Source organism: Fusarium odoratissimum, assembly GCF_000260195.1.
Source record: "Fusarium odoratissimum NRRL 54006 unplaced genomic scaffold supercont1.4, whole genome shotgun sequence".
NCBI lineage: Eukaryota > Fungi > Ascomycota > Sordariomycetes > Hypocreales > Nectriaceae > Fusarium > Fusarium odoratissimum.
The window spans coordinates 1424822-1452623 of NW_022158690.1; the positions used below are offsets into that span (position 1 = coordinate 1424822).

Genomic DNA, 27802 nt, shown 5'->3' on the forward strand with positions numbered 1-27802 from the left:
CAGGTCCTCATGCACGGACCCCTCAGCACACAGGACGCTCCGAAAAATGGAAGGCACCTTGTCATGTGACTAGCTGGGTCTCGCTTGCACACCAGCCCACACAAAATATTTTGGTGCGTAATTTGAACTTGTCTTGACAACTCCTCGCAACTTCACTAACCAGCAGACAACACACCGCCGGACAAGATGAAGTTCCTCAAGGTCGGCCGAGTCGCCATCATCACCCGCGGCAGATACGCCGGAAAGAAGGTACGACGCGCTCGACAGATTTCATACTGCTGTTCCATGGTATTACTCGAGTTCTGCAGCATCCGAGCAAGATAGCGTTGAGGGAAGGGATTGAAACGAAGAGGTCATTGGTGTTTTATATGACAAGACACGGAGCGCAGAACTCGCAGGAATGCTATGATGGGAAACGATTCTTACCATCGTTTTCTTCAAGGAAACATTTCGCTGACTCGATATGCTTCAAATAGGTTGTCATCATCCAGCCCGTTGACAACGGCAACAAGCCTCACCCTTTCGGCCACGCCCTGGTTGCCGGCATTGAGCGATACCCCTCCAAGATCACCCGCCGCATGTCCAAGACCCGCCAGGAGAAGCGAAACAAGATCAAGCCTTTCATCAAGGTCATCAACTACAACCACTTGATGCCCACTCGCTACACCCTGGAGCTCGAGGGCCTCAAGGGCGCCGTCTCTAACGACACCTTCAAGGAGGTTTCCCAGCGCGAGGATGCCAAGAAGACTGTCAAGAAGGTGCTCGAGGAGCGATACACCAGCGGCAAGAACCGATGGTTCTTCACCCCTCTCAGTATGTTATACCATCGCTGCGCCATACCACCCGAGCAGAGCTGCATCAAAACCCGCCTAGTGCTCTTGACATGCATTTGAATTAGAAGCGTTGCTAACCACCCACCACAGAGTTTTAAAAAAGGAATCGTTTCTCCATCACGGTTAGGGAGTTGGCGGGATGTACAGAGCATCGATGGCATTAAGGAACGCCGGTTTTTATGGGCTCAATATGAAGTTTCTTAAATCACAACCAGATCTCTACTTGCCGCGTGATTGTAGCGTCAATATACAACGCGGATCGGACGGACGTGTTGTCCCGACCGAAGGATACCACTGGCGGAGTTCAATGAATTGGTGCCATCAATGAGGTGTTGAATAGACCTTGAGGACTTTTCTTGACGGTTGAATGTCTACGAGGTTTACGAAATCCATAACATGAATCAAAATTTACCGTCAAAACGTACATTACGCGCAAACAAAACCTGGTGAAACGAAAGAGAGGGAAAATAGATCAATGAACTTTTGTTATGGTAGGTTTTTCTTAACCGTTTCGTTTCTACATGTCTATGGCCAAACGCCGTCTAGAGTTACACATCAATTAGACCTTTCGTGATGCGGTTCATACATGGACCGCTACCTCGCGCTCTGCGCCCAGCTCTATGGCTTTACACTTCATAAGACCTCCCTTCCCCAATCAAACAGAATATATCAAAAAGTCTCCAATCCACAGAAAAGTGCGCCAAGTCAATCCGACTGTGGACACATTCAGACCAAGTTCAACAACTTGGTTGGGCGTAATACATAAGGAAATAACGGATATAGAAAAGAGGTTCCTTAGATCGCCGTTCGCCCCGTGAAGTAAACGTCAGGGTCTTGTTTCCCATTGGCACCATATAATACAGAGCTCTAGACGTGCTGGGCATCGTTGATGCCAAAACGGTTGGACACCTCATTGGCCAGTCTAGTGGGATCAACCTCTGAGGAGTAACCAGGAGCAAGGCCACCAAAGAAGGTGAAGATTAGGAAAGCGGTGGCGATGATAATGGTGACCTTGCGGAGAATGGGCTTGCGAGCACCAAACTCAGCCCACTGTCGGTTGGCATCAGCAATGTGGCCCTTGATCTGCTCGTAGCCGAGCTTATAGTAGACCATGCCACCAAGAGCAATGGAGTAGCCAAAGAATTGGAGACCAGTAACCTGGGTGCCCCAGATCATCATAGAAGCAATGACCAGAAGAATATCCTTGAGAACACCGCAGAGCGTGAGGACGACAGCAGAAGTCTTGCCAATCTGAGAGTCAAGTTAGTATGAAGTTGCGTGGGAATTGCCAAGGGAAACATACCAGGAAGACGACGGAGACATTGAGCATAAAAGCGCAGAGACCGTTCAGGAAGAAAGTGAACAGACCAACGTGGTAAACCTCAGCCATCGAGCACCTGGGGATCTCCCAAATAAGAGCAACCACACCGTTCATGACAGCGCAAATGGGAGCAAAATAGTACAGAGAGACGAGAGGGTCCATCTTGTAGTCAGCTGAGCTCAGCAGGCGCTGGACCATGGTAAGTCGCAGAGCCTCGAAAATGATACCGCCCATCTGGAAGAGCACACCGACAGTGACGAAGTGGATTTCACCCATGGAAGCAATGATGACACCGACAACAATGGCGGAGACATTGAGGAACTGCTTGAGGTTGGGAGCAGAAACACCCAGAATCCAGCCAGAGATGAGAACGGCGACGGGTGTGGTAGCCTTGAGCATCTGAATGAAAGCAACAGAAAGGTAGAGATATGTCAAATTTCCGCAGATCAAACTCAAGCTGAAGAAGATACCGATGGGAACAACGGCACGGATGTAAACGCGAGCTGTCATCTTAACCGTCTTGCGGCCGTCAAGGTAAGGAGTCCATCGGGCCATAATCTGAGTGACGACAGTCGAGAAGGTCAAGTGGTAGGTCGTTAGAATGACGGGGTAGCCTGGGAGTTAACTTGTCAGCAAAGAAGCAGATACATCCCAATAATGTCGACAACGTACGGAAGTTGAGGGTATCAAGGAGCCATTTGTTGAACAGGATGACGGATGATGAAAAACCAATCCATGCACTGCACGCACGATGTGGTTAGCAAAGGTTCTGGCGCATCGTAAAGTCAATTTCGTGGGATAGTCGAGAAAACTACTGACATAACATAGAAAGTAGGGTGAATTGAAGCGCGAGCAGACTGTGACTTCTCGAGACCGGGGTTAACCGTTGGAAGAACAGGAGTGGTCGCACGAGGCGTCTCGCCCGAGACGCGGATCTTTTCGTCAGCCGACATTATGATTAATTTGGTTGTTGGTGATGTAAAGGATGCGATTGAAGATGGTTGAGGCTGTCGGCGAGAAAAGTCGTGGTTGTAGATAAGAGACCCCTTGAAGACAGATTTTAGGGGGGACGCGCAAACGAGCGGACGGACAGCCGAGTCCTGTAATGGAATAGAATCGGAAAAGGCGAGGGGTGCTTGATATGCAATTTGGCGGGGCCTAGGAGAGACAAAGTCTCAAAGAAGAGAAAAAAGGCGAAAAAAGGTTGAGCTCCTTGGACTTTGGTTCAAGGTGGCTTGGTTTCGCAAGGGATAAGGTAAAGAGAAAGACTGAAGAAACAAGGCAGCAAGACAAGAAGTCGTCTCTGGTACAAGAAGAAGAAAGAGGGAGGAAATGAAAAAAGGAATGAGAGGGATGGCTTGGGATGAAGAAGGGTACTTCAGTTGGTAAAAGGGGAATAGGCAATGTTGACTAGATCTCCAAATCTCATCCAGGGGGTGTGGTGTGGGCTATTATTGTTATTTTGGTTGGAGGCAAGGCAAGCTAGGAATCAGTCAAGGGTGAGGCGCGGCAATCAGAAAAATGTTATGGAAGGGTTTTCCCCTCTGAAATTAGCATTTTGATGCATACTAGTGGAGGAGCCACAAAGCTCAGCACGGGTGGCCGACCCTGCAGTGACTGACTGACTAGCACTAAGCCCTCAGCCAGTTGAACACGAACAAAGTGGATGACGGAATGAGACAATTCTCATGCTCAGGTACTGGTACCCCCAGCCGTGTGGCACCCGAAGCCTGCAAAAGCTGATTTGACGCGTGTACAGGGGCAACTGCTGTAGGGATGCAAGGTACTGTGTACAGATACTGTAACTGCAACAGGAACTGGCTGATGTTGTTCTATTCAGGGGCGTCCGCTAGTTACGGCCGAGCCAAGCCTGGCGAATCATCCCGCCCACGTTGGAAGATCGCCCTCCAATTGTCGTTGCCAGATAAGCTGAGGGATCTTTTTGCACTGTGCGCTTACTGCATTTCGATGTGAATCTGTACTTTGCGATGATGGTGAAAGTTCAAGGGAGGAATGTTTGTGGCTGAATGGCTCAATTTAAGATACTATTGGATGTAGGTACCTATCAACCAGCGACAGAAGGAACAAATGCATGCTAGAATAGTTAAGCCATTCAATCAGCACTGTTCCTTTAATAGCTGTCAGTTTCCAGAAGAGAATACCTATCTTCGAGAACTTGCTGTCGACTTGGTATCTAACCTCAGGTGTCTCCACTGTCAACTGTCAACGATGGAGACCTTCACACCCTGCCCCCCGTTGGGCGAACCTCCAACTGCCGGAACCATCTCGAATTTGGACGTTTTCGTCTAAATACAATCAGGAAAGATCTAGATCCTGTCTAGTAAAGGAAACAAACCCAAGAACAAGTAAAGTGTGGTTCGCATAATACTCATTATGAGTTCCATAAAGTTCACAAGCTATTCTCTTGAGGCAATCAATTCGGTCTATCGATTCCTCGGGCTGCGAAGCTTCATTCTTGCATTCCCATGGCATTGACGTTCTGGCCCTCACTTACGCGGTCTATATTCGTATAATACTCCTCAACCAGAAACATGCGTCACTCTAATCTCGTCTCGGTTTGCACCTTGGCCATGAGCGGCAGGGATTCAACACACGACATTCTTTCTTCCTTCAGCGGCACGGAATGATTGAGCTTATAACCTAGGTAAGTTATAACTACATACAGCCAGAACAGCTTCGGCAACCCACCTTGAATTATGGTCTTCGGTATGCTCCTTCAACTTCCTTTGGACCTACAGCTGCTGGTTAAACAGACTGTGTGGCGCGTTAAAATCCTACTCTTCACTTAAGAAAGCTTACCGTGGCCTGAAGTAACCATCATAGTTTGCTTTGTCATGTCTCCAACAAGTTAATCGGTAGATCCAGCTTGGCATAAAAACGTAACCAGAATCTCAGCACCAGTTCATCCACATATCTGCAGATCCAGGCGAGACGGCTCAGAGGTCCATCATCTTGGGCCGTTTCTTCAAGGCCCAGTTTGCCGAACTTGGCTTTCAGTTAAGCATTGTTAGGGGGCCAAGGACCCATTTTGATCGTGTCAGAAAGCCACAGTATTATGTAGAGAACATACGGAGACAGATACAGTGAGATATCAAACCGAGCTGAGGAAATGTACCAATCCTTGGAAACCCAGAAGGGGTCCCTGTAACCATGTTGAGCCACGACTCGCCGTGCATTGTTTAAATGCTGGCTCATGGTGGATACCAACTCTAGAGTTCCCATTTACTAAGGACATTAAGTTCATCCTCAAGAAAACAAACAATGGCATGAGGCATTTTACATGGTGTCCCTTGGTAACAAAATACGTCGTGCGGAGAGGAGAGATCTGTTACCGTTGTGAGTAACATCCATGCCACAGCGAGCCAAGACCAGGCTGAAGAGGGCGGGAGCTCACCCGCGAGGCGAGCCTTGCGTTGCAAGCCTCGCACGGTTGGCTCTTGATAAACATAGTAGCGCCAAAACGATCCTGATGGCTGGTTGATCTGCTTCCTGTTTCAGAGTCCATACAATGCTGTCAGAGGTTATCAAACAGCCGTACCTGGTGGAGACACTTCACAAACCGCCAGTTGATCCTTTGCTATATCTGGGCCCAGTGACGTTTCTTAACCGAAGGTTACGAAGCCTTCTGCGCGGCCTTCCAGCCCTTCATCTCGTTGCTCCAGCATGTCGACCATAGTAGTTTCAAGGTCGGTTTACATGAGCCGATATTGTGGAAACAATAGTCGCGATCATCGCTCGACCAACGGAGGTAAGGGCCAAAGAAAGAAGGGAGAGGCGAAAGCTTGTTACATGCATGTAACAACTAGTGTGAACCAACTATAGGCATAATTCTTCTTAAACGGTTGACCGCTTCGTGCTAGTAACATTGTTTTGCTACAGACTCCATCTAAGAGATTCGAACAGAGAAATTGCTTGGACAATCATTGGACATCCCGTATCTTATCATGATAAAGCTGAATTCATGCTGCAATGTACAGGTACATCGCGACTTTAGAATCCCCCACTCACCCGTCTTGCAAACTACCCCTGACATTACATATTTTCATGTGTGCTTCTCAGGCTGACCGTCAGCAACAGCCAGTGACATTTTCCTGGCAGTTGTTTGCAAGAAATTGCGAAGAACTCGGATTGCACGAAATACGTGTTATTCTGGAACACGAGCTTGTTTGCCACGTCTAACGAGCTTCAGCCCAGATCTCAGACAAGAATGATACACATACATACAGTTACTCCAACCCGGATATAAGCATCGAGTTGTGGCTTCGTTTTTAATTTGGTGATGGTCAGAAGAGAAATTGAGATCAAGTCTTGAGCGTGCTTTGGATTGGCCAGTGGCATAGAGTGACTAGGAGTGTGCTCAATTGTCCAGTCAAAGACGCTCTTGACGGTGATTATCTTATCTACCATGGAGCCTTGAATTACATCTCATCTTAGGAAATTACAGCAAAAGACTCTGTGGACCTGCTTTGTACAGTACCAACAGACTATCGAATTCATCGCGTGGGATCTTTGACCAATAAGCATGCCATTGGCCATCATTTTCCGAAGTTCTAACAAACCGCAGCAATAAAGTTGGCAATGCGTTGATTATTCTGGGAACGCAGGTTTCAAATATATCAAACCAAGGTATCGGATTAATGCAAGATCAGCCTCATGGTACTCGGAGCGCTCCTCTGATATTGGAGTTGACGGAATCTTGGCGGAGTCGAGACAACGGGAGCCACCCTGACAGTTGCTAAGAAAAGAGGCTAATTGTCCCCATTCATGGCACAGTGTCCGTTACACATAGGTCGAATAGCGTATCGATTAAGATTTCATGCAATATCAATATTGCGACTACTGTAGCCAGTTGTCATATTCGTATTCTACTGTCGAAGGCGATCTTGGCAACTGTCCAGGGCGGGCTGGTCGTCGAAGGACCCTTATAGACAGTGGAGGCTATCTTTCAGTTCCTCGCTTGGGCGACAAGGTTGATCTGTCAATGTGCCTGGCAGTGAGATTGCCTTTCACAACAGATCATCTCTAATCTAGGTAGCTACACTACAAAGTAACCGCTGCAAAACTGACATTTTTATGCAGGTCCGGTGTAAGCACATCCATGGCCCAAGCTGGATTGAAAATAATCTCCTTTACTGAGAGTCCCTGTCTTTATCATGACTCTGACCCTGATTGTGCTACCAACAACCAGAGAAATATATCACATAGATCATCCAATCCCATGTTAGAACCAGGCCACCCACGCCCACCATCTATCAGGGGCCCGTGGGTGGGGCCCCAACTAAGGGAGGCTAGGAGGGTCGAGGGGACCCAAAATAATTTTAGCCCCGCCATCTATCCGTTACCGTCTCCTTTTCTGCCAGACTCCTGAAGCCACCTCACTTTCTGCAATCGCGGTCAATATCTACAGCAACCACGAGACTTTGATCTTCTCGCTGTCTTCTTGTTGTTCTGTACAACTTCTTCTCCCCCCCGTCGCTCCATTGTTGTCGGCGTCTGCATATTTCTGTGCCTTTTGCGGTTCTTCTATCCATCCTCTTCAGCTTCATCTAATACCCCCACCATGGCCGACGTGTGAGTTGCTTAACGCCTCTGTATACTAGAAAGCACTGTTTGTTCAGGCAAAAAGAAGTCTTGCTGACATTTATCATCTTCGCAGTAACGTTGATGTCCTCGTCATTGGCATGGGACCTACTGGTCTCGGTGCTGCCAAGCGTCTCAACCACATTGTATGCGCTCACCGCCACCTTCACCTTGAGGCCGAGAATTGCAGCTGACGATGTTAACAGAACGGTCCTTCATGGCTGATTGTCGATTCCTCTGACAAGGCTGGTGGTCTTGCTGGCACTGACACCACCCCCGAGGGTTTCGTAAGTCGTCGTCTTCCAATCTCGACAAATATATACCTAACCATGCAATTGTTCTAGCTGTACGACGTCGGTGGCCACGTTATCTTCTCCCACTACAAGTACTTCGACGACTGCATCGACGAGGCCCTCCCCAAGGACGATGACTGGTACACTCACCAGCGAATCTCCTACGTTCGCTACAAGGGCCTTTGGGTTCCTTACCCCTTCCAGAACAACATTTCCATGCTTCCCAAGGAGGACCAGGTCAGCTGTATCGAGGGCATCATCGATTCTGCTCTTGAGTGCCGTGTCGCCAACACCAAGCCTAAGGACTTCGATGAGTGGATTGTCCGTATGATGGGTGAGGGTATTGCCAACATTTTCATGCGACCTTACAACTACAAGGTCTGGGCCGTCCCTACCACCAAGGTACGACCACAGTTTCGGTATAATACGGTGAAGGTGGTGTACTAATAGTCCAACAGATGCAATGCCAGTGGCTCGGTGAGCGTGTCGCTGCCCCCGATGCTAAGCTCGTTACCAAAAACGTTATCCTCAACAAGGTCGCTGGTAACTGGGGCCCCAACGCTACTTTCCGATTCCCTGCCCGTGATGGCACCGGTGGTATCTGGATTGCCGTCGCTGAGACCATTCCCAAGGAGAAGAAGCGATTCGGCAAGCAGGGTGAGGTCACCAAGATTGACGCCGAGAAGAAGATTGCCTACTTCGCCGATGGCAGCACCATCGGTTATAACAAGCTCATCAACACCATGGCCGTCGACCACCTCGCCGAGAAGCTCGGCAACCAGGAGCTTGTCAGCCTCACCAAGCAGCTTTACTACTCCACTACCCACGTTATTGGTGTCGGTATCCGAGGTGAGCGCCCTGAGCGCATCGGTGACAAGTGCTGGTTGTATTTCCCCGAGGATAACTGTCCCTTCTACCGTGCCACTATCTTCTCCAACTACTCCCCCTACAACCAGCCTCAGAAAGATACCAAGCTCCCCACCCTTTACCTTGCCAATGGTGAGAAACCTGCGTCTTCCGAGGCTAAGGAGGGACCTTACTGGTCTATCATGCTGGAGGTTTCCCAGTCTACCATGAAGCCTGTCGATGTCGAGAACCTCCTCAAGGATAGCATCCAGGGTCTCATCAACACCGAGATGATCAAGCCCGAGGACGAGATTGTCTCTACTTACCACCGTGCTTTCGACCATGGTTACCCCACCCCCACCCTTGAGCGCGAGGGCGTCCTCAAGCAGGTCCTCCCCAAGCTCGAGGCTATGGACATTCTCTCCCGTGGTCGATTCGGCAGCTGGCGATACGAGGTCGGTAACCAGGACCACTCCTTCATGCTTGGTGTTGAGGCCGTCGATGCCATCCACAGCGGTGCCGTCGAGCTGACCCTCAACTACCCTGACTTTGTCAACTCCCGCCAGAACACTGAGCGACGCCTCACTCAGAACTTCATTGTGGCTCCTCCTCAGACCAACGGCACCAAGGATATTCCAAGCCACTCCAAGGCCCAGTAAATTCACAGCCAATGGAATGGAGTTGGAAATGGAGTTGAAGGTATAGCGTGAGCAATTTATGATTGGGCACGTTGTTTGATATCTCAAGAGACATGTGTACAAGAAAACTTTGTGGAGAGCGAGTTAGCGCCTCGAGAAACGATGAGTCCGAATTTAGGATTGATGACGAGACATAGGCCGCTGCTGGTGAAGATTCCCAGTTAGCTGGACGGATGGATATAGGATTCCGCTTGACAAGGCGGGGCATGATATAGATAGATCTGGGATTTTTGCTCTAGGGTTAGACAAATGAACGGATTATCCTACACAGATACATAATAGTATACAACATACAATAGAACTTAGAGCATGTTCATGTTTCCATCGTTGGAGCCATTCTAGCGTTTCTGGGGCGTTTATATCGTTTCGTGGATGAATTTTGGTGTTTTAGCTCTTCTTCATCAGAACTGTTGTCTCACAGTGATTGGTTCCTGGATGCTTGATGTTTCAGTGATATATATTCCCCTGCCACTTACATCATGGTCTACGTACGTGGTGCAATTTAGGGGTAGATGTGAGAATGTAATTGAGATGTCTCATTTTTGTTGCCCACGATGATGAAATTATACGGAAGAAAAGCCTATTGCTTTCAGCTTCACATCCCTTGAAGGGAATGCGTGCCCAAAGCTACCCTACCAACAGATCAGTTCAATAAACAAGCGCTTGCTTGGTTGTGCTGCCCCATAAACGGCGCCACAAGGGTCCATTGCGCATGAGCCGAAATTTGTGAAGCCCACACAACTTCTTGACTTTAACAATGAGATTCTGATACAGCAGGCCATAAGTGAAGTTGTGGATGCGCCATAACAGAACATTGAAAATTCCCCTTGACAGCACGAGACTGGAGAAAATTTTCTAGTTCGTTGTAAACTTTGGCCAAAACAGAAGGGATGGGCAAAAAGAGGCACCCGGAGATAACATATTCTTAGCTTGAGTTGTTATGGCTGCCCAAAGCAGGAATAGTGGCGCTAGAAATGCTGTAGAGTTTCGGCTGAAACAAGTCAATGGGATCATGGTTACTGAGACGGTGAGGGTAAGTGAGATGAGGTTCACGAGGACAGTGGTAAGAGAGTACAGTTGTTTCTGCATGATGTTTTGAAACGGGGTCAAGTCAGCACACTCAGGCAAGACTGCTGGATGATGCATGGAAGCTGAATATGCAGGGTGAGAGGAGATATGTATGACTACCCTGAATTGAATCACAACGTGTTCTGCTTGACACTTGATGCGTCCACTTTCTTCAGCCAGAGGCAGGGTCATTACCACCAATACCAATCACCATGGGTACGAGGCCCAACTGTCAAACCGGATGATATCCTTGCTGTTCCGTCATCCACCACTAATTCAAGACGGGACCAGCTCGTGAACAAGACTTGGACCCTGTATCTTTTGGCGCACACACACAAAAACATGGGTAATTCTCACCAATTAGACCTGGACTACTCGATGGAGAATATGGTTGACTCGCCAAGATATGTCCAGTTCAAGTATCGATCAAATAAAGACTGTCTCTGCTTGGGCTGGAAAATAACTGAGTTGCAAACCCAAGGGCTCTGCTAATCTAAACAAATAACCCAGCACCCCTACGTAGGTACGGTAATACGGAGTACGTAGTTGTCTCTCACTTGGGGGAAAGCCTGGGGAGGGGCGGGAATCCACCTCAACCTTGAAAGTCCACTCAACCCAAATCTAAACCAACTTGAACCTAATCCAACTCCAGCCCACCCTGTCTGTGTTCTGTGCTCGGCGGTCACGGTATGGTACAGTAACCACCACACACTAACACAAGTTGTCCTGCATTTGACTTCACCATTTCTTCACCCAAGTGTTGCAGGATCAACGGACTCTTCCTCCTTACCCCAGACTCCCTACCACGACCTCGCCCACTCCGATCTGTCGTATGCCTTTTAATAGCGAGCCTCCACCGTCATAGACATCATATCACTTTCGACAGTCTTGAAATTACCCACACACTGTCCCGGAAGAGTTCCACCAAACACTCGGCCTACCAAACGTAGATCCTACATACAATATCCCATATCCTTCCTGTCGTTGCTTTATTTATGCACGCCGAATCTTGCCGCGCCCGACTCTCTTTCCCATTTGTCATCCTCCGACACTGAATTCACAGTCATTGCTCTGCGCCATCAACGTTGAAACCGCGGCCGATATATCTCCGATGATGGGCGCTCCATTTGCATGTGCCTAAGACTTTAATTGAACTGAATACTGACGATCGCTTCTCGTGGTCTTTCTGACCTGCTACCGACACCGATTGTGATATCCACGAGGCGCGCCGTCGTTCGCGCTCCATCATGGACGGTGCTTCTCTCGTTACCGACGACCTTCTTGATCCCCCGCCTCGAATATACGAGCGACTTCGTCAGCTAGCTGGTTATACATGGGATGAAAGCCAGCTACCTTTCCATTCTTCATACGACTTCTGGTAAATTCTCCGCTATACTCTGCGAACCTTCATCATCAGCCCTCGCACTATAGCTGGTTTCCACCATGTTCATCTCATTCTCTGACCACTTCTAGGCATGTAATCGGCACGCGGTGGGTGTCATCGGTACCTTCGCCTTCGAGCTCTCACAATGCCTCAAGCCCAGGATCCGCCCTGAGGCTACATTCCGGCCGCCCATCGCCGTCAGAACCCTACGCCCAAATATCGAATATCGACGGGTACGATACTCAAGCAATAACACCCCCAGCCTCATCGTCCTCCAATATACCAAGCGATGCCGCGTATATCGAAGAACCAGTCGTTGCTCGGTTATCATATCACGCCCTGCGAGAGGAGCGGGCTTTTCACATAGCTAAAAGCTTAATTGCCACTTCAGATCCGACAGGGGAGCACATTGTTAAACCTATCGATTTGATCAGGCTACAACCCCTTCCTGGCGATCGGGCACAGGTTGTTGTTTCTATATACCAGCATCCTGGACCCAATTATCTACTCGAAGTGCTGGACATGGGACCGGCTTTTTACAGAGCTCGCATACAAGGAGAGACATTCACCTCATTACGGAAGAACGAACCCGAACTGCACCCGCCAATTTCTCTACAATATTTTCTAGATTTTGCTATAGGTGCGACCCAATGTCTGGAGCTTCTTCACCACAACCTTGGCATGATCCATGGCGAAATTCGAGGCGATGCGTTTCACTTCAATATCGAAACTGGGCGGGTCAAAGTTATGTCTTTTGGGTCTGGGATTCGCTCGTTCGAACACGGCCTGACGAGCACGGGATGGTCAACGCTTTCCAAAGAACTCGGAGCACAGAACAAGCTCTTGTATATAAGCCCTGAACAGACAGGACGAATGCCTGCTGAGCCAGATAGTCGGACTGACATTTACTCTTTGGGCGTTTTATTCTGGACCCTGCTGACTCAGAGACCAGTTTTCGAAGGCGATAGCCCCCTCGACATCGTACAGGGTGTTCTTGGTCGGAGGATACCGAACGTCTCTACAGTGAGGCTTGATATTCCTGATGTGGTTGGAAGGATCATACAAAGATGCACGGCTAGGAATGTCCAAGACCGTTATCACTCGGCGAGCGGGCTTCGCCATGATTTGGTCAAGGTCCAAGAGTTTCTCGGTGATGGAGATTGGTTGGCACTTAAGGAGTGGAGGATTGGAACCAAAGACGTATCATCATTCTTCATGCTTCCAGCAATCATGATTGGCCGCCAGCATGAGCAAGCAGAATTAAACAAGGTCATTGATCGCGTCGCAAAAAGCCATGCCATGAACTTGAAGGGAAACACGAACCGGTTCTCTGACGGTTCAACCTTGTCAAACGATATGGCCGCTTTTGACGACATTTCTAGCGAGGGAGCGAGCTCTGTGGATGGCACGAACTATCGCAGCGGTTCTTTTACCCACACTGCTTCTTCTGACCCTAAGCTACCAAAGACCAACTTCAACCCCTTATTTTCGGATACCCAGACGGTGTCTGGCGATACAATTTCATCTTCACCATCAGGGACCCTTCCGAGAATTGCCAGGCCATGGGAAAGACACCAGTCAATTTCAATTGAGACACGCAGTCTTGTCGATAGCTCAGGACCCGATTCCCAAAATCGCCACAGCGTCGTAGAGTCGACAGCATCCAGCCTGTCAAGACAGCTGGGCTCGGCCAAGTTTAGACGGCGCGACCATTGTGAGGTTGTCACAATCGAGGGTGCAGGAGGTCTTGGAAAGAGCTGTCTTGTTCAAAGCGTTCTGGCGGATGCCAGGCGGCGGGGCTACTGTGCCACTGCGAAATTTGACACCGCAAGGAGAACAGCATTTGGACCTCTGCTTAAGCTGCTTTCGTCCCTGTTCAAGCAAGTCTGGGGTGAGAGGAACACGGAGACCCCTTTTCATCAGGGCCTTAAGCAGTTCGTTCGCCCCGTCTGGCCAATGCTGCACCGTCTCTTGGGCCTCCCGGAGTTTCTTCTCGGCCCCCCAGAAGCATCAATTGGCCGTTCGATCTCATCGTCTCTACAATTCGCCTCCATCAGAGGAAATGGAAAGTCTGGGTTAAAACGACGGGGGTCATCTCCTGGAAGTTCACCGAAGCCAGTTGCCAGGAACCCCAGCGTTGCTTCACAATCATCTTCAGACTTTCTTCGTACGGGTACATCCACCAAGACAATGCGGTTGATGAACATATTCCTAGATGTACTTCGCGTGTTCACTGCACACAAGTTCATCTGCTTCTGCTTGGATGATCTTCACTTTGCCGACGATGAATCAATGGAGCTCATATCCCAAATCATCGCTTCGAGGATGAAAATGGTCATCATCATGACCTACCGAACGGAAGAAATCACATGGGATAAAATCCAAAGCATGATTTATCTCCCTGAAGGCGAAGGTATGTACTAATAGATGCTCTAGTCCTATGAATGACGACTAATTGCTACCAGCAGAGTATCCTCGTTCGGGCGGTCCTTTGGTCACGCGTATAACATTGTCACCCCTGACCGAAGACGATATAGTTCAATACGTCTCGACAACACTTTGCCGACCAAAGGAAGAAGTTTTGCCTCTCGCTTTGGTGTTGCAATCCAAGACGGCTGGCAATCCATTCTACATGCGAGAGATGCTGAGTGCTTGCCACCGGAAGAAGTGTATCTGGTACGATTACAGAGACAGCCAGTGGCACTATGACCTTGACAGGCTTTTTGAGCAATTCCAAGGGGAAAAGGATTACGACATACTTGATACAGGCTTCATAACACACCGACTGTCAGAGCTCCCTGCAGCAGCACGGACTCTTCTCGCTTGGGCTGCCCTTATCGGCAACTCATTCTCTTTTGAACTCATCTGTCATTTGATGGGGGGTGAGTTTGATTACCATGAGGATGATAAGGGGTCATGTTGTGCGACGTTTACACACAAAACCTATTCGCAAGGAGAGGCAATTGCTGGTCTTCAAGCAGCCATACAGGCCTACATCATTGTACCTAGTGAGACCGATGATCGATTTCGATTTGCCCATGACCGATACATTCATGCTTCGGCAGACCTGCAAGAATGCAATTCTCGGAAGATGCATTTCATTATTGCCCAGACACTTCAAAAATACTATGGCGGCGAAAACCAACAGCTGGACAACACAGCCTCGCATATTTGTGCAGCGGTTGACATCATCAAGAGACGAATTTCAAATCGTTACCAATATCGCAAACTGTTGACGAGCTGCGCCCAAGCCGCCGCAGAGAGCGGTGCGAAGCCCACAGCCGCAAAATATTACAATACTGCTCTTACTCTCCTCCAGGACGATCCCTGGACAGACGGCAAAGAAGATGTATCTTACGATGAAACAATGCAGCTCTACCTCAGAGCAGCAGAGTGTTATCTTTACATGGGTCAGTATACCGCGGCGAACGAGATTCTCAACACTATTTTCAAGAATGGGAAATCACCATTTGACAAAGCACCAGCATACGTCTTACAGTCAAGAATATACGCCCAGAGTGGTGATTCCGCTTCTGCTCTAGTTTCACTCAAAGACTGCCTGGTCGGCCTTGGGGTCACTGTCGATGATGAGCCAAGCTTCCAAAAGTGCGACGAGAAGTTCGAGCGCCTGTCAATCCAAATTCAAACGATGGGACGTGGCGAACTTCTCAACTATAAGCAAGCAGAGGATCCTAGCGTCGCACCTGTCGGAGCCGTGCTGGCCGAAACCATTAGCGCTGCTTGGTGGAGCGACGGCTTACGGTACTATCATCTCACTCTCATGATGGTCGAGATGCACCTCGAAAGGGGCGCGTATCCACAGTCTGGAATGGCATTCCTCTATCTCGCGATGATCGCATTGTCCCGGTTCAATATGACACAATTTGCGGTGGAGCTAGGCAATACATCCCAAGAGCTGCTGTACCAATCTCGAGACCCTTTCTTTCTCGCCCGTGGTTTGATGCTCTACTCAATGTGTATCGGACATGTTCACATGACGATGCCCATGATTATGGCTCAGATGGAGGATGCCGTAGAGTATGCATCAGTCGCTGGTGACAGGATATCAACCATCATGAGCTACGGCGTGTCCTCGGTTTTCAAGTTTTTCAGCGGAGAAACCTGTTCAGACCTCGAAGGCTTCTGTCAATATGGCTGCGAGGAAATTCCTAACTGGTATGCTGATTCTAGAGGAGGTTCAATACTCATTGCCGTCAGACAGCTCTGCCGGGCTCTTCAGGGCAAGACTCGCACTAGCAACGCCTTGGAAGTCATGAACGACGAGACACATAACGCGGAGAACTACAAGAAATGGCTGATCAGCTGTAGCCGTAAGAGCAACCGCTCTGTCACCTTCTATGAGAGCTTCGAGGTCATACCCCTATTCCTTTACGGACATTATGAGCGTGCCGTGGAAATTGGAAGTCACGCCGTTGATCAGCTTAGTATGCTATGGTCAGCGCACAACAGTAGGTTGATACTGTTGTTCCACGGCCTCGCTCGTGCTGGATACCTGCTACAAAAGCTTCAACTTCCCTGCTCTCCAACTGAAGACTTCTCCTCGCAGGCCGAAGAGGTCATAAAGGAACTGCGCCGCTATGTGAAGATGATGGACGAGTGGTGCACTGTTTCTGACATTAATTACCTAAGTTGGATAAAGTTTCTGCAAGCACAGATTGAGGAATTATCCCTGAACCATGGAAATGCCATTCAGCACTATGAGCAAGCATTGGATCATGCAGCTGAGCATAATTCCGTTTTTGATGAAGCTCTTGGCAATTATCTTATGGCTGGTATGTTCATCCGACGAAGTGCGCGTCGATCAGCTCGAGCAGCGCTTCTTGAAGCAGTTGGCTTATTCCGGCAGATGGGGGCTCTCGGTGTTTCAAAAGCCATCGAGGAGGAACACAACCTGTTACTACATGGTCCTACAAGAAACTACCGTACTTGCGATACCGGTGTTCAAACCGACTTTGTCGCTGATGCCACCTCAGTTCAATACAGGACTGGAGAGGCAGAGGACGGTGGAGATCTTGCACGCATCCCTTCCAACACGATGAACATGGCCGACCTCAACAAGGGCGAGCGCATAGGGGCATGGCGAGGCTCAATGAACATTCAGGCCGAGCCCGGGGCGGGACTGCCTGCTCTCGATATGATCGATCTGCACGCCATTCTTGTCTCGTCGCAGGTCATCTCCTCTATGCTGCAAGTCGACGAGCTTTTGAAGACTATGTGCGACGTCATCTTACAGACTTGTGGTGGCTCAGCTACGCTGGCTGCCATTGTTGTCCAAGAGAACGACATGGATACTTGGTGTGTAGCAGCAAGTGGTGATCCTGAGAGAGGAGCTTCCGCCCATATACCAGGTATCCCTATATCAGGAACCTCACTCATTGCAGAGAATGTTGTTCTCTACTCTACCCGCTTCCTTGAGTCAGTCTTTGTCCCTGACTTGATATCTGACGAGAGATTCGGCAATGTCAACGAATCCTGGCTTCAGAGAAACCCCGTTGGCAAGAGTATTATTGCGATTCCGATCTGTCATGGCAACAAGCCTCTCCTTGGCGTGCTCTATCTGGAGGGTGAACCGGGCGCATTCACAGATCGCAACGTCACGGTCCTGCAGCTTCTTGTCAACCAGATTGGCATCAGCTACTCAAACGCCCTTGCGATGAAGAATGTCGAGAAAATATCTGCAGAAAACCGTTCTATGGTAGCCGTTCAGAAGCGCGCACTTGCCAAGGCCCTTGAAGCAGAGACAAAGGCCAAGAACGCGGAAGCGGAAGCCAAGCGCAATGTCAAGCTGGCAGAGGAAGCGGCGAAGGCTAAATCCATCTTCTTGGCCAATGTCTCCCACGAACTTCGCACTCCTCTCAATGGCGTAATCGGCAACTCGGAGCTTCTTCGCGACAGTGATCTGAATAAGGATCAGCTCGAGATGGCCGATTCGATTCGAGTCTCCGCTGATCTGCTATTGACGGTAATCAATGACATCTTGGACTTCTCCAAGATGGAGGCAGACAAGATGAAGTTGTACATTATTGCCTTCAACCCCGAAGACATGGTCCGCGAAGTCGTTCGGGCCGTCTCATATAGCAATCGTGAGAAGACGTCCAAGAAGAATGTCAAGATCGTACAAAACATCAACCTACCGCCCATGCTAATCTACGGCGACCCCATCCGTCTACACCAGGTTTTGGGCAATCTTATTGGAAACAGTCTGAAGTTTACCGAAGATGGTTCGATCACTATTGGTGCTCGACTGGACAAGGAGACAAAGGAGCACGCCACCCTCACTTTCTGGGTTCGAGATACTGGCATCGGTATTCCTCCTCAGCAGCTGGCAAAACTGTTCCAACCCTTCAGCCAAGCGGATGCTAGCACAGCGAGAAAATACGGTGGAAGCGGTCTTGGTCTCAGCATCTGCAAGTCACTCATTGAGACAATGATGAAGGGCAAGATTCGGCTCGAGAGTGAAGAGAATGTGGGCACAACTGCTTGGTTTACTGTCACGTTTGAGAAGGCCAAGCCTGATGTTGCTGCAGGAGACGCGCAGACCAAAGCTACGCCATCTGTCGACCGATACTACGCAGCAACTTCACCTGTGGAGAGAGCGGAATCGCCAAACCCTTATCTGGACTTGTCTAAGGTGCCCAAGGATGAGATTCGCATCTGTGTTGCCGAGGACAACCCGATCAACCAAAAGATCGCTATACAATACGTGCAGAGATTGGGGTACAAGGGCGTTGTTGCATACGACAATGGCCTCAAGGCTGTGGAAGGGCTCCGGCAAAAGGCCAAAGAGGGCAAACCATATCACGTTGTCTTGATGGACGTCCAGATGCCGGTTCTTGACGGTTATGAGGCGACAAAGCTAATTCGGAAGGACTCTCTCGATGCAGTGCGCACTATTTTGGTCATTGCCATGACGGCTTCTGCTATCCAAGGGGACAGGGAGAAGTGCTTGGCTGCTGGTATGAATGACTATCTCGCCAAGCCAGTTAGATCAGAGATTCTGAAAAAGAAGCTCGACGCATATCTCAGCGTTGAGGTAAGGGAAACCAGTATTACTGGATGGAATCTTCACTAACATGACGCAGCACCCACCGCCAAAACCAGAATCTTCTCCTCCACTGCAACGCGACTCATCATCCACACCTAGCCCCCACACGCAATCCGGAGTCGCTACCCAAAGATCTAACTCATCGCTTGTTCTTCCATCTCCTGTGGTCAACCCGAGTGCGGGAACAAAGGGGTTGGCCAACGTGTCTCTTGATCCGATGCAGGAAGAAGCCGTGTTCAACCAACCGGTTGACCAGACGGCTCTACAAGCACAAGACAGCCCTGTCTACAACAGAGAACAAGAGCCATCGCCACTAGCCATACGTGGCAGTTCACCGCACTCAATGAATGCCTCTGGCCTTGGCCGTGTTTCAAGTGATGATCGGTCTATAGACACGGCGTCAATCGCAGACAGCTCAATCTCTCAGTCACAGAAGCGACTGCCTCGAAAGCTTGTCAAAAATCGCCGCAACAGCGAGTCAAACAGCGAGCGACCATCGCTTAGCAACATATCCAACGACAAGTCGCGAGGTGTTCTCAAAAAACCGCAACGGCAGAGCACGACGAATCTTGTTGAAGAGGGCCAGAAAGCGGAGAACAACTCTTACAGTTTTGGAAAGGATTCTAGCAAACGCAGTAGCCTGACGTCCTCTGCCTCATCGTTGAAGGATCGAATCTTTCCTCATTAAGACAATCGAGATACCTTTGCTTGGCAAGGTCAGGCAAAGCCTCATCAATTGTCCGACGAAACAATATTCTTACAGGCTCTGAATCTCAACATAACTATCTATGGCACCTGACCTGACCTGTTTCATAGCCCTATACTACCAACAAGGCGAAGGGAGCACCAATGGATGATATGAATTTATGGTCGTGTTTAAACATGGCAGGGATTATTGAGGATGACTGGTGGAACGGAACTTGATGTTCATGGATTTGGTGGATTATGCGGGAGAAAGAAAAAGACACTCTACATGGGTGGACGAAAAGAGCTTTCTCCCGCCTCACAACCTTCATGTTATTGGGCATGATCTAAATTTTGTATAATTGTTTTTACTTCAGCGAGGAGCATTCAAGGAGGATGGGGGCTTGTGTTGAGGCGCAGGTGAGCGAGGACATTCTATTCTTGATGGCTAAGGGGGTACATGCTATATGGTAGGCTGTTTGGAGCCTTACAAGATACCTCGGTTTTGCTTTATTCTATTCTTCTCGCGGAAATCATCGATTCAGCATAGATAGCATGGTCCACTGTTTTGGGACCCGAGCGCCAAAAAGAACAGGAGAACATGCCGCAGGTTACAGTAGAGTTGAACTGGCTGGATATGATTTGTGAAAGTTTAGCATTGCAAATACAGAACGTTGTGAGGATACCTGACAATGAAATTATACCTTCTGAGCTCTCAGGAACTGTAAATGGTTGACAGATGCACAGTGAATAGTATACAGTGCCCTTCGGTTTACCTCGAACAAAGCTCCACGCCAGTTCGCCGATGCTTGACACCATAAGGATTGGAGGGTGTACTGTAGTGAATTCGAGTTGAACGAAGCTGAATAATCATAGCCATAAATGGACATGATCGACATGGAGTAAAGGATGAGACGGAGGCGAGGAGCCACATGGGGGGACTCACGCTAGCGGCCGTTGGCGACAAACAACGCATTGGTGTCCGAGATTAACTTAACTTAGATGAGACGAGTCTCCGACGACATCCATTCAAGATAGGTCAGACCCTACTGCGTGACTGCATGTTGTCGACGGGATGATGGCCACACATACAACAAGTGGCGAGGGTGTTGGGTGGAGAAGCGGAAAAGGAGTTGACGTGTAAGCTGACCAACCGATCAGTTCTCGATCAATGGCAGATCCCGGCGTGTCTGGTTGGTCAATGACAAACTTGGCTCAAGGATTCGATCTCGCGTAAAGACATGCAGATGCCACTGTGGAGGGGAAGGGGTTCTCAGCTGGCAATGTGCAAGCCCACTGAGAGTTAAGCCAGTTCAGTACCTGATTTAGGTTGCAACAGGAAGAAAACCCAGCCGTGGCAACATTGCGGCCTTTTGTCTCTGCGAACCATGCGGCGCGCAATTTTCCTCAATGTTATTTTCGTCATAGCTCAGTCCGAGCCTTCAAGCTGTTGGTACATGAAGACGAGGTCTCATGATCTAAGTCACTCTCCTTTCCAATAAAAATTTGAAACTCGGAACGACCAGGTATAGCAACTGGGAGGCAAGGGAGCATATGTACCGAGAGTAGTTATGGTCCGTGGACTAACAGATACGCGTCCTTGTTCCTTGATTATTTGTTGCTAGGCCAGCAAGCCAGACTGAAGTCAACATCTAGAAACAGCATCTCGTAATTGGGTGATATCAATAGAGGGAAAGATGATCGACAGAGACAAGGGAGCTCAGACGGGCAAATGAGATCTCTCGCCACGCAGTTGAAGTCGGAGTCATGGAGTCGTGTTGCAAGTTCTGGTACGGAAGCCGGTTTTGTTAGTCAGGGCGGGTAGGTTTTCGTCAAGTCCGGACTACCAAACAGAGAAGGACAATTCCTAGCATCCAGTGCAGCCTCCGGTGTCGATCCCTACACGATGGCTTGCCTTGAATCTTGGGGCTCGTGGGCTCGTGGGTTCTGGCACGATAGACACATGTCAGATGGAACGGGGAGCGCTAGCAGGGGAATCACTTCGCTGATCTTGATCGCCCAAATAATCAAGGGCTTGTGGCGCTGTGAGGTTGAGATGTGGGTTATCGAATCATTTACTTATCGACACGACCGGTAGCCTGGTGATCGACCATGGCCATTTCTTGTTTTGATGCGGAAATTTTTGCGGTCGGTTCGGTACTTCATACAGGGTAAAGCCTTTTGGCTCTGTAGCCAGGGTACCTGGATACTCTACAGCTAGGCCGCAAAGGCCAGTAGTGTAACGGTGCCTGGGTGCAAGTAGCCGGTCACCAGAGAATCTCGGAAGCCAGATACACAGACATTGTAGCGGTGGGCTCCCGCAAAACAAAGCCGAGTTTCGTATCCTGATTTAGTTACCCGAGACCGAGTCTGTCAATTATTCGAAGATTGTCAGTATGTGGATGTGATCACAAGTGCAGGCTTTGGGCTTCAGTATTCTCAGTCAGCCAACGACATGGGGGTCATTGGATTGTGTTGGGCCAGGCGGAATTGTCTGACACCTCTCCATACCTCAAGTTACCCCTTGACTGGATGGGTAAGGCAGGGCGTTGAGAAGGATGCTCTCACCCTGGAGTTGAGTCCCGTCTAGACCAGACCCGCACATGGATCGGGATAGTTAGATCCAAAAACTACAAGGGTATCATCGGATTGGGCCGACCACGAGGGTGGGTGGGAAAGTCGCTTAAAGGCTAGCTGCCGATCCATCAGCTCACACGGGCGAACAAGAGCTTCCAACTTCATAGGTGGCGGCAAATTAAACGAGCCTACTAAGATAGGTCCATGTATCTGTGCCTGAGCGAGCCCTGCCGCAAATCCTGGGCTGCGACTGATCAGTAAAGGATCTGCGGAATTGAGTTGCTTGATGTACAGCAAAGTAAGGCAGATTGAACAGTAATCATGGAAGCCGCAGAGCAAGTAATCGTGGTCTATCGACAGGCATCCTGTACTTGTGATCAGGAGAAAAGATTTGAAAGTCAATCTCGTTCCTTCATTGTCAAGGAAACTCCATGATAGAGCATGTCCACGTGCGCTCTTATCAGACAGACAAGTGCCTAGATGTAATGGAGCTATCTAACAAGACACCAGACGAAGACGGACGTAGAAGTTGATTGAGGCAGCCCCCCCGTCCCAACAGCTGGCATGGCGTGGCCAGTTCCTTTCACACGCATGCGTATTATTTGAATGAGCACATCATAAGTTTGAGCCAAGTTCGTAGGCGTAGGTACCGAACGAGACCAGGATTGCAAATTGGAGATCCACGACAATACCACAAAGGGATCAGTGCATCTGTTGACAATGTATGGATGCCCTCAACTTGCGGCTGAGGCTCTGAACAGCTTTGCTAGATTCGCTAGACGACATGTGTAAACGGCTAGTGTGACAACTTAGTCGCTCGGTTCATTTAAACACGGGCTCAGAGATTTGTGCAGGTGATATCGGGTGCTATCGTGCATCGGAGGCAACATCCATTGTGTCGTTCAAACTACAGGTGGGCTAACCTAAGACAAGATCGAGACGTGCATGCGACCAGTTAAAAGCGACAAGCGAAACGAGGAAGGCAAGTCCATTTTGCTTCTGTTGGGTGAAGTATGCAAAACGGAGATGATTCATCTCATATCAATGTTGGTGTCTGATGTGGTTCATTGTAGGATGATGGATCCAGACGTGCAGGAGACAAGGATAATTATGCACGAGTCCAAGTGAGGTGACAAAATGTGGGACAGGAAGCCGGGGATAGAGGATAGATGACGAGATGAGACTGAAGTCAAGCAAGGAAGGAGTTGAGAGAAGGGTCGTTGAACGAAATGAAAATGGGAGGAAATGCCCAGTTTGGACAAACTTCCACCAAAACAACAAAAATGAGGGGAATGTCGTAAGAAGGAGCTGGGCAGGGACAGGGGACTTGGTGTTTCAGATGTCCCTTTCTCGACATGGGGTTTCCAAGCTGCAGGTGCGTCTCGGGCCCGACCGACCAACTCGTTCTCTAATTGGACAGAGCATGATATTGTCCTGGGATCCCTAGTCCCTGGAACTGGGAGAGCATGCCCTGGCGGATGTTAATTGGTACAAGATCTGCACGGAGCCTCACTAGGGACACCCCTTACAGGCTAGTACCAACTAATGCACCTACATAGATGTTGACTCCAAGTCCGAGGTAGATCTGGAGACGCTGTACTCCCGTACATATCCGTATGCAATCATCGCGAAAGGATGCTTGCCTAGAATCATCACTAAGGCCAATGTACACAAGTAGTATGACCGATAGAGATGTGAGATCATCTTTGATGCTGACTTCTACGAGTCTGTACGTCATGTAATTTGCGATCCGGGATAGTACTTCAAACAGCGTCGTTCTAACAATACTGTCATTTGATCTGATATCCCAATAGCGAACAGAGGGGTCAAAACAACCCAGAAAGGTGGGAACTTGATCAAGCCTTGATTCCTCGGGTTCGTGCTGATTACCTAGTTAGTAAAGCAAGACAAATTGGGCCTTGAATTTGACCTGATTCGTACTCCAAGCGTAAAGTTCGTACGACTCGTCCAATATGAGAGACACCACGGATCTCCTTGTACAACAAAGCTGTTGTGAAGCAGAGAAACCGGACGGAATGTTCGAGAGGGTATCGGGTGCTATTATGGCAGCACCTGTGCAGGAACTTTCCATGGCTCCCGGGCATTGAATTACCCCCAATAAGCCAAAGCGTGAGAAGAATAAGCATCACAAAAGACGGGGTTAGCATCAACGTCAACAAATTTTCTAAACTTTTCTCAACTCAGAAGTATCACCGGTGACAGACTAGATTCGAATCGGAAGCCAATTTGTGCAAGTATCGCTGCATCCACTCCAAGAATCTTGATCCTCTTCCCAGGTGAAATCGTCCCTTGCAGGTGACTCGCTTCAAAGTACTAGTTACAATTCTGCAGAGATAAGGGATGAATTTCAGTAAGCCCTGTATGTCTCTACGCGAAACAAACAGAATAACATAAGGAAGCGCGCTTAGAGGCAGCTAAGACAGGTACAAGAAACGAGACCTGTACGGTCGAAATAAAAATGGATTCTGTTATCTATTTTGCTCTATTAATCGTATCTGAGGATGTCCAGGGTCCGATAACCTCGTATGGCCTGGGTTCCGTACGCCTTTTTGTGTGTGAAAAGCCATATCCTGGCTGGTGCCATGTAAACATCCGTTTTTAAGCTCTACATAGTTGATATCATGGCTGAGAGGGAATGGTTGGTTGATCCTGAGCTAGCCCACCAAACGAATTCGAGAGACTGATCAGCAATCTTATCCGCGTATGTGCACAGGTCAGAACCTTGACCTGGATCGTGGCGCACTTCCGATATCTAACGGCGCACAACAAGGAGTGGTAACGGTTTTCGAGAGGGTGGGGCTTTCCGAAAGGGTGGGGTACCGCTCGCCTGAGCTTGCTCATCTTTGCCCATTGATGACGATTGCTAGGACGGGCTCTGGCTAGCTCAAAGAAGCTTCCTGTTTCCTTTTCTGTGTCGGATGAGATCAGTCTCCCTAGTTGTGGGCTTGTAAAGCTGAGAAATCCTAGTAAACCAGACGAATCCTCCAGCGCACAGCACTACGCCACACAGGCCTGGTCAGGAGGGAGTGTTCCATTGGTCTTTCTTATGCTACCGAATACATAGGTAGCTTGGCCTTCGACTAAAGCTGCAGAGAGATTCTTCAAGCGGCCTAGTGAACCACCACCACGAGAAAGCCATGCTGCAACGTGCTTTTGACGACGGACCTGGTAAGTGTGGCTGCGTGGCGATAGGTTCAAGCCTTCAAGGATGAATTGGGGGAAGACCCCGCCCATCGCTTTGGTGAGCATTGAGCAACGCTAATCTAGATTACTACCAGGCGCCTCGAGGTCCTGCAGAAGGGTTGGTATTAGATTGAACTGACTAGAAAGAGGGTGCCAATTTTCCTCGACCAATTCATCATGACCAAACCTGGGCATCATTGTTGACCCTGATCCTGGAAGGGCTGACTACTAAGGCAAGCAGGCATGGTGGCCTCCATGGGTTACTCTGACATCTGGCCCGTTGCCACGAGTATGTTTGGGAAAGGTCTAGATCTGCAACAGCTTGAGACGGTTTTATAATGACGAAATATGATGCTGGGCTGCTACTGGAGATCGTGAGCACCGGCTAGCCTTTATATGGTGATTGACTTGTGATACTGTAGGATCGGACAATTCATGATCGGAGACTAGTGTCTGACAATGCCTCATCTTGGCCAATTTCCCTTCATGCGTAATCGTTCAGCAGTTGGGAAAATATATATCTCCCTGTAACTTCGGTAAAGTGGGTTGGCAGGATGGAGATTTGCAAAGATGAAACGCGGAATCGCGACATGAAAGGGGACATCTGTGGTGGATGTAAGCAAGCCCACACACAAAGTAATAGCTTGCTCAAACTGAGCGCCACATGAGGTCGGAAGGAGCGGCTGAAGCAACTTGGTCACAAGCTAATTGTAAGGCATTTTGGCCTAGACCCAGGCAAACCCCAAAAACCAGGGCCATTGCCAGGGTGGCTCGGGGCTCAACTGCCAGTGGAGCTTCTCTTTCCCTCACCTTTCATTACCTTTCTCTGCCAAGGCTCTACAAATATGTACGAATACCTGCCGAAGTTGGTTCATCACAGCAGAAGATGATATGAGAGCAGCCAAAGACAGTAGGAGCCTAGCCACGTCTAGGCTCATGGCATCTACTGCCTGTCTTAGGGAATTTACGTTATATTAGGTAAGGTAGGCAGAGAGGAATCCAGTTGCTTCAGACCAATGAAAACGCTATTTCGTGGACGACTTCAATGACCTTCGCAATTCTTCGACCCTTCTATCCATGCAGTGCCCCCCGTCACACCCGAAACAATAGACCACAAGCCACAGGCATTCAAGCCTAGTACTTTACTGGAGAGCGGCTTAAACCCTGCTACCACGGGAACCGCGCTTCGTGCAACAGCTTTTCTCAAGATTTCTAGCCTGGGTATTTTCAAAATTCGATCCATGCTTTCATCCACTTCCTGTGCTTCGATTAGAGTCGCATCCTTGTGACACACGAACGGCTTGAGTCTGAAGCTTCATTTCAAACAAGGCCCACGACTTCGATTGCACCATATCATTCGAAACTCAATGTTTACATCCAACGTAGAAGCTGCATTACGACCTGACTTACTCAACATGACCTGTTTCGAATGTCTACTACGGCCAAGCCCCGACATCACCCTTGGATCCTTAACAGTAAACCTTGAAGACAAGAACGGAGCAAAAAATCACAAGCAATCGAAAAGACAGGGAATACGAAGATTGCGGAAAGCTTGGTGGCCAAAGTACGTATCTGATGAAGCTCTGCACGCCCTATCATCAACCTAACTGCATTGAATTAAGCTGATGCGCTAAGAACTAACATCCAAATTATTGTTTGCCTGCCACAAGTGTCTGGCGTATGTACACTTCAGGACCCTATCAAGCCACCCGTCCACCCTTCCGTATAACAACACGATTGATGACTTTCTAATTACCGCCCAACTACCGGATTTGAGGCAACATGTCTTGCCAGCCCGCCCGTGTATCATATCAAGGCTGAGAGCCTTGTTTGGACAGGTGGTTCAGAGGTTGCAGCAGCTCGGACACTTTGCCTTGGCGCTCGTGTCATTAGCTTGTAGCTGCAGCCTGGGGTAAGGTGCAGAGTCAGTCGGTACAAAGAAAGCTTATTAACAAGAGTCCTTGGGTAAGAATGTCTGCAGCATCTGGTGCCTCGTTGATTTTCAGCATAGCTTTCGAGAACATCAAGCAACGAAAGCAAAAGGGAGGAGAAGAGAAGGGAAGAGAGAACGCTCCATTGGGCTTGGACTAATAACTTACATCTAACTACCACACACTGATGTTGTATCTGGATATGTGTTGATGAAGTAGTTCTTCTATTGCCTCTCGCACCGCAATCTACACACCTCTTTCACCACGTCGTGCACGCCCCTCCCTGGTTCCCGATG

General features: G+C 49.1%; 7 protein-coding genes across 18 annotated transcripts; 5 read left to right on the forward strand and 2 right to left on the reverse strand.

Moving 5' to 3' along the window:
• The first annotated feature begins 39 nt into the window (after window positions 1-39).
• On the forward strand, window positions 40-2159 carry FOIG_03658 (60S ribosomal protein L27-A). The gene is made up of 3 exons (XM_031201632.1): window positions 40-249; window positions 477-813; window positions 924-2159. Exons 1-3 carry the CDS (start codon window positions 187-189, stop codon window positions 929-931), a joined length of 408 nt encoding a protein of 135 aa, XP_031069156.1. The 5' UTR covers window positions 40-186; the 3' UTR covers window positions 932-2159.
• Window positions 1234-3692, reverse strand: FOIG_03659 (uncharacterized protein). Of its 2 annotated transcripts, XM_031201633.1 has the most exons (4): window positions 2974-3692; window positions 2827-2894; window positions 2137-2768; window positions 1234-2084 (listed from the first exon to the last, which is right to left on the reverse strand). In XM_031201633.1, exons 1-4 carry the CDS (start codon window positions 3105-3107, stop codon window positions 1701-1703), a joined length of 1218 nt encoding a protein of 405 aa, XP_031069157.1. In that variant the 5' UTR covers window positions 3108-3692; the 3' UTR covers window positions 1234-1700. The 2 variants fall into 2 exon arrangements, with proteins under 2 accessions (XP_031069157.1, XP_031069158.1); XM_031201634.1 differs by having other exon boundaries at window positions 2827-3692.
• A 678-nt stretch (window positions 3693-4370) lies between these two features.
• FOIG_03660 (uncharacterized protein) lies at window positions 4371-5370 on the reverse strand (the record flags this gene model as incomplete). The annotated part of the gene is made up of 3 exons (XM_031201635.1): window positions 4371-4460; window positions 4839-4863; window positions 5246-5370. The coding sequence occupies 3 exons, from the start codon at window positions 5368-5370 to the stop codon at window positions 4371-4373; spliced, it is 240 nt and encodes a 79-aa protein (XP_031069159.1).
• A 2131-nt stretch (window positions 5371-7501) lies between these two features.
• On the forward strand, window positions 7502-10000 carry FOIG_03661 (uncharacterized protein). 2 transcript variants are annotated; one of them, XM_031201636.1, is made up of 5 exons: window positions 7502-7746; window positions 7832-7901; window positions 7962-8042; window positions 8100-8450; window positions 8507-10000. In XM_031201636.1, exons 1-5 carry the CDS (start codon window positions 7736-7738, stop codon window positions 9551-9553), a joined length of 1560 nt encoding a protein of 519 aa, XP_031069160.1. In that variant the 5' UTR covers window positions 7502-7735; the 3' UTR covers window positions 9554-10000. The 2 variants fall into 2 exon arrangements, with proteins under 2 accessions (XP_031069160.1, XP_031069161.1); XM_031201637.1 differs by having other exon boundaries at window positions 7502-7901.
• A 1133-nt stretch (window positions 10001-11133) lies between these two features.
• On the forward strand, window positions 11134-20516 carry FOIG_03662 (serine/threonine protein kinase). Of its 10 annotated transcripts, XM_031201645.1 has the most exons (6): window positions 11134-11198; window positions 11313-12038; window positions 12134-14457; window positions 14513-18531; window positions 18593-19098; window positions 19148-20516. In XM_031201645.1, the coding sequence occupies exons 2-5, from the start codon at window positions 11908-11910 to the stop codon at window positions 18875-18877; spliced, it is 6759 nt and encodes a 2252-aa protein (XP_031069169.1). In that variant the 5' UTR covers window positions 11134-11198; window positions 11313-11907; the 3' UTR covers window positions 18878-19098; window positions 19148-20516. The 10 variants fall into 10 exon arrangements, with proteins under 10 accessions (XP_031069169.1, XP_031069171.1, XP_031069163.1 ...); XM_031201647.1 differs by having other exon boundaries at window positions 11313-14457; window positions 14510-18531; XM_031201639.1 differs by having other exon boundaries at window positions 14513-19098.
• A 1184-nt stretch (window positions 20517-21700) lies between these two features.
• FOIG_03663 (uncharacterized protein) lies at window positions 21701-21892 on the forward strand (the record flags this gene model as incomplete). Its single annotated transcript, XM_031201648.1, has 1 exon — window positions 21701-21892. One exon carries the CDS (start codon window positions 21701-21703, stop codon window positions 21890-21892), a length of 192 nt encoding a protein of 63 aa, XP_031069172.1.
• A 2958-nt stretch (window positions 21893-24850) lies between these two features.
• FOIG_03664 (uncharacterized protein) lies at window positions 24851-27666 on the forward strand (the record flags this gene model as incomplete). The annotated part of the gene is made up of 5 exons (XM_031201649.1): window positions 24851-24931; window positions 25461-25560; window positions 25817-25864; window positions 27101-27139; window positions 27482-27666. The coding sequence occupies 5 exons, from the start codon at window positions 24851-24853 to the stop codon at window positions 27664-27666; spliced, it is 453 nt and encodes a 150-aa protein (XP_031069173.1).
• Window positions 27667-27802: the final 136 nt, after the last annotated feature.